Source organism: Camelina sativa, chromosome 8 (genome assembly GCF_000633955.1).
Source record: "Camelina sativa cultivar DH55 chromosome 8, Cs, whole genome shotgun sequence".
In the NCBI taxonomy this organism is placed as follows: Eukaryota; Viridiplantae; Streptophyta; class Magnoliopsida; order Brassicales; family Brassicaceae; genus Camelina; species Camelina sativa.
Window position 1 is genome coordinate 8,804,366 of NC_025692.1, and position 5,525 is coordinate 8,809,890.

At 31.1% G+C, this 5,525-nt stretch overlaps 2 protein-coding genes and 1 long non-coding RNA gene across 3 annotated transcripts; 1 reads left to right on the top strand and 2 right to left on the bottom strand.

Moving 5' to 3' along the window:
- Positions 109-1,037, bottom strand: LOC104709338 (E3 ubiquitin-protein ligase RNF181-like). Its single transcript, XM_010425968.1, has 3 exons — positions 989-1,037; positions 857-885; positions 109-762 (listed from the first exon to the last, which is right to left on the bottom strand). The coding sequence occupies exon 3, from the start codon at positions 739-741 to the stop codon at positions 109-111; it is 633 nt and encodes a 210-aa protein (XP_010424270.1). The 5' UTR covers positions 742-762; positions 857-885; positions 989-1,037.
- On the bottom strand, positions 2,368-2,907 carry LOC104709339 (E3 ubiquitin-protein ligase RING1-like). Its single transcript, XM_019228700.1, has one exon. It carries the CDS (start codon positions 2,905-2,907, stop codon positions 2,368-2,370), a length of 540 nt encoding a protein of 179 aa, XP_019084245.1.
- LOC104706752 lies at positions 4,337-5,209 on the top strand. The gene is made up of 3 exons (XR_002033131.1): positions 4,337-4,434; positions 4,612-4,960; positions 5,055-5,209. It is a non-coding gene; the product is annotated as an uncharacterized LOC104706752 (long non-coding RNA).

Below are 5,525 nucleotides of genomic sequence, written 5' to 3' on the forward strand. Positions count from 1 at the left end.
GTACGCTTGGTTTTTTTTTTTTTTTTTTGAGCGAGAGAAGCTTTTATTTTTACAATAAATTAAGATCAATGAAAAAAAAAACTTTTACAATATATAAATATTTAACATTTACGGTCCAATATAACGACATAATGGACATACAACGTTCACTTGTAGCCAACTAATTATACAACAATCACAGAAAATATGACCACACGGCATGATTATAATACTCTGCTGCTCTTCATATTCTTGTAGACAAATTGGACAGCTACTGTCTTTCTGATTTGCAGAACTTTCACTAGAGTCAAAGGTCTTCCTTTGTAACAAGTCGATGAAATCTTGTGAAGCTGGTCTACGGACGACAACGGCTGAATTAAACGATTCCTCAATAATCTGTTCTTCAGTAACATCCATATTATCGATGACTTCATATAAATGAAGTGATAAATTGAAAATGATATTACTCAGCATTGAGTAAGTAGGAGAAGACGTAATCTCATTAACACGTAGAATTAGATCCATCAACAATGAATTTATATCCTCGACTTCAACGCCATCACCTAACAAACATCCATATAACTCTTCTTTGTCTTCTGATTCTTCTTCATGTATAAATTCAGGATATTTGAAAGAGAATGATCGTAGTCTCGGTACAGTTGTGAAGTTTCGGTAAATCTTTACCTCAACTGTGATTTTACCACCACGACCTTCTTCCATTGATTCTTCAATCCTGTTGAATTCATACGTTGTTACGTTCATCCTGTTAACGTAGTTACAAACCTAACACATTCAAAAATATACATATATATTAGTAGAGTTGTAAACGTAAATATGAAGAAACAGAAATAATGATAGATGGAAAAGGGGAAAAAACCTGAAGCAGTTTGATCTGCTTTCTGTAATCTGCAACCAGAATATATATATATATATATATATGTATTAGAATCGTTGTTAAACGTAAATATGAAGAAACAGAGAAATTGATAGATGGAAAAGGGGAAAAAACCTGAAGCAGTTTGATCTGCTTCTTGTAATCTGCAACGACTGTAACTTGGAGCTTGTTAAACGATATCTAAAGTGCTATTTATAGAATCGTAAACACATGATTTATGAAAAGGTGCTTTACGAAAATAATGAATCATCACGACGCTTCATAAATAAAAAACGAAACCAGTTTCGGTTTTAAAATATTTGGGCTCAACTGTAAGCCCATTATATTTTTTCTTTTTTATAATAATAATTCACTACGGTCTTTTTAGGATAATAATGTTGACAAGTTTTTAAGTAAATATATATGTTCATTACAAACAAATACAAATGTTTAAGATTTTACATTACACTTTTTTGCAATTATATTTCAATCATAAACAGCATTAGAATGGTGTTCTTTTTGATATGTTATTTTGTAACAGTTATCCTTAAAGATCCTTAAATGCTTTCAAACGTTATATATATTTATACGGTTATTATATATATTATCTTTAGAGATCCTCACATCCTTTCTCTTTAGTGGCTCCATGGTATCCAGATCAATATATAAATTGCATAACAGCTATCCAAGAGATCATTCTAACATTGCTGCCACTATAGCGTTTTTGTTAATTGTCCTCTTTACATGGAGAGACATACCTGGTATTTAAACTGAGTTGAAATTTCTTGTGATTAGAATCAGTTTTATTATATGATTTTACAATAATTAAACATAGTTATTGTCTTTACAGATTCTGTATTTGTTATTTGTTGATACTATATATATAATTATAATCACATATTTATAAATTTTTTGTAGGTATCTTATTTATTATTCAATGTTTTTATTTTTGGAAAAGGTTCTTGTTTACATTTGTAAATTATACACAACCATTAAGTTATATGTATATTATATTACTTATTCTTAGAGAACTAATACCGTTGGATACTTGATCTTTGTATTGCAACACAGTATGGTATAGTGTTGGCTAGCAAGTTTCTCCATTTCACTACGGTCTATTTGAAGAACATTTTCATTATAATTCTTATTAGAAATTAATGTAAATAAATTATAATAGATAGCAAATTTTTTACTTTAATATTGAATTGTTGTCGTTGGAATGAAATATTAAGTATTCGGTAATATGTGAATGTAATAAAAAGATTTTTAGGAGAATAATGTTGATGACTTTTTAAGTAAATATCTATTATTACTATATTACTACTTCGTATTTGTGTGAAAGATTGCTAATTTTTTCCTTTCTGAAGTGTTTTTTTTAAATATATTATTAATACATAAAATACAGAAGTAATTAGGCAAAAACATTAAAATAATAAATATATATATTAATATTATAATTTAAAATTACATCATTTATATTACAACAAACATCATTATTACAACAAACGATAAATTTAAAAGGGCAACTCATAACGACAACAGGGACACCAGTTACGTAATTGTAGCCACTGAACGATACATTCATAATCAAATGCGTGGCCACATGGCATCTGTAGAAGATTTCCTTCATGAGCAAACTCTTGTAAACAAATAACACACATCGTATCATCTTCTTCCACATTGGGTTCATCGGCTATGTAGATTACCCTCTGAAGCGCATCAACCGAATCTTGAGTAGCAGGTTTAGGTGTCATACTCCATGAGTCAAAAGAGTTTTGTATCACTTGCTGCTCCAAGATTTCATCAACGGATAATCCTCGACAAAAGGTCACAATGACTGTTAACGTGACAATGCTTGATGATGAGTTCTCGTTAGAAGAAGTTACATCATTTGCAATAGCAATAAGATCTGAAAAAATCGTGTTTGCAACTCCTATCCCTATTCCTTCCTCTACCAACGTGCATAAAAAATCTTGCTTATCTTGAGTTAAATATTCTGAGACAAACTCAGTAGCTATGAAATAAAATGACCTCAGTATTTCCATTGAACCCATTATGTCGTTGAATTTGGCAATTATTATAATTGTAACCCTCTCCAACACCACCTAATGGGTTGTCAACACTGACGCCATATGAAACAGTAGGCCTATCGGCCATTCCAACCGAGAGATTTTGACAACTTTTCTCTTTGTAGCCAGATCAGACTTGTTTTTTTAGAAGAATATATGGCGAGTGATTTGAAAAGCACGAAAAGTTAAAACATCTATTTATAAAGTATCAAACATTGTGTTTGTTCAAAAAAAGAAAACTAAACGTTGTGATTGTTCGAGACGAGAAGATTTTTCGTTTCATACATCGTTCTATTAATTTAAATCAAATTAATTCAAAACCAAGAGTTCCGTTCACTAATATTAATAAATCAGACATTTGACCAATATGACCAGTATATAAGCTTACTTTTATATCTCATGTAATTTAGTATAAGTTTGTATAGTTGTAGCAATTCTTAACATAGGTTATATCGAATTAATAATTTTAAGTTTTCGTGCGTGGTCAAAATCTTTAAATATCTCTACTAATATAATGGCCACTCTCTAACTTATTTATTAATAAACATCATGGATACGTGTATATCTTAGTTAAGATATTTCACAGCTGAAATTTAGTACACGTGTGAAATGGGGAATAGATAGAGTTTAAGGAAAAAATAAAAAAGGAAAAAAACTTGCGCGTTATATTTTTTTTGTTACTCCTTCTCTCACTCTCAATGTCATTCTCGTAATCTCCAAAGGCGAAAGGAGCAGGTCCCGATCTCACTCGTTTGATTTTAGCTGCACCAGATGGGTCGTTCCAAGTCTTTACGACGCCTGCGAAACGAGCAAGCTCAGAATCGCCGGAAATCTAAACTACCCATCGTTCTCCATGGGAAGAAGAAACGGAGATGAAAATGACAGAGCTAGACTTATTTCTTTTTTCTGATTGGTATGTATCTGGTTTTTTTTTTTTTAAAGAAAAACCAGATGTTTCTTTGAATCTGGTTCAACATCCATGAATTTTGTTTGCATCTGGGTAACCTTTTCCCTATATTTTATTTTTGACAATGTTGCTTTGAAGGCTTTGTATTATCTTTCTTAGTTTCAGTGTGTTCTTTGTTGTCTTCTGTGTTGCGCTGGCTTGTTTTATTGGAGTTGCTATTTGCTGTTGTCTTCCATGTATAATTACAATTATTTATGCTGTTGCAGAGATAGAGCTTCCTACTCCTAAAGTGGTTGTGATTATTTTTGAATGGATGGGTTACTTTTTGTTGTTTGAAAACATGTTGCACAGTGTCTTATACGCTCGTAATAAATTGTTTGTAAGTTTTACAGCTCCACTTTGTTACACGAGATTCTTTCTTACCAAAACCAATTGTCAACAATTAATTGTTGCAAGTTCATGTCATTGTTGTAATAACCATGATAACTTCTTGGTCCTTTGCTTTTATGGTGGATAGGTTGATGGTGGAGTTGTGCCACCAGACAAAGCCTCCCTGCATCTTACAGCCATAGAGGATTCAGCGTACAAAGAAGACAAAATAAAATGTGAGTGCATCAGTTTGACATCTTTTCATTTTCTCTTTTTTTTTTTTTTTTCTAACATTTGCCTTCTGTTTGTGATTTGCAATTATGACTTTTTTTTTTGTTGTTGCTACTACTACAGTTTGGACAATGTGTATGGTTTTGACATGATAATGATTGGTAGTATCTCTGTAACTGCAGCTTATGCTGGAAACAAACAGTTCTATACTTAAAAGATGTGTTAATCATATGTGAGGATGAGACAATCACTGGAACCATGTCGTTTCTCCTAACAAGAAGAATTCTCAAGACATTGACATAAAATAGTATGTTATTCTTTACAAAACTGAAACAGGGCATTGCTTATATTCTTTAGTACTATTTTATTGTTATTGATTATATTTAGGAAAAGGGTGTTTCTTGTTATAAAATCAGGGTATTGGTGTGTTTGTTTGTGGTTTCTTTTGATCTAGCAAATTCGGAGCTTTGTTTGCATCCATACCAGTCCCGATATACGCAGCATTGGACTCTGTTTTATTCGACCTTGTTGGTACGACCATGACAACAAACTTTTCTTTCAACTTCAAGTTTGTACTCATGATTCTTTTCTCATGTTTTTTTCATTCTTTGAAGCATCGCAATAGAGATTAGAGCTACAGAAAGACAGGCAACGATATATGATGCATCACCTTAACAGAAATATGAAAAATGGGGAACCCGATTTGTTGAAACCATCAAAAAGAGCACCAAGATCACCCCCAGATGTTTGCCCATCCAACCTAAGGTATTTGTACCTTTCAAGTTGCGTTTTGCTTGTATTTAAAGCAAGTTTTTGAAAAAAAATTAAGAACTTTCAATTAAGAACTTTACCATTGGAGGTGTTATTAACATATTTGTTTACAACTTTACACATAGAGATGCTCTAAACTTTAAAACACTGTATTTGTTGTGAATACTTTAAAAAAATTTAACATTTGATAAATAATTGTGTTTAAATTAATAAAATTATATTAAAAAAGAAGTATTATAATGTCTTGTTAAATTAAATTTTAACAATTTAATACAGTACTAACTGTATTCCTAATATTAATAAATACTTCTTTATAAACAATATT

Bases quoted from the DNA above. Each gene is read 5' to 3' on its own strand.
- LOC104709338 (XM_010425968.1), bottom strand. From the start codon at position 741: ATGAACGTAACAACGTATGAATTCAACAGGATTGAAGAATCAATGGAA.
- LOC104709339 (XM_019228700.1), bottom strand. From the start codon at position 2,907: ATGGGTTCAATGGAAATACTGAGGTCATTTTATTTCATAGCTACTGAG.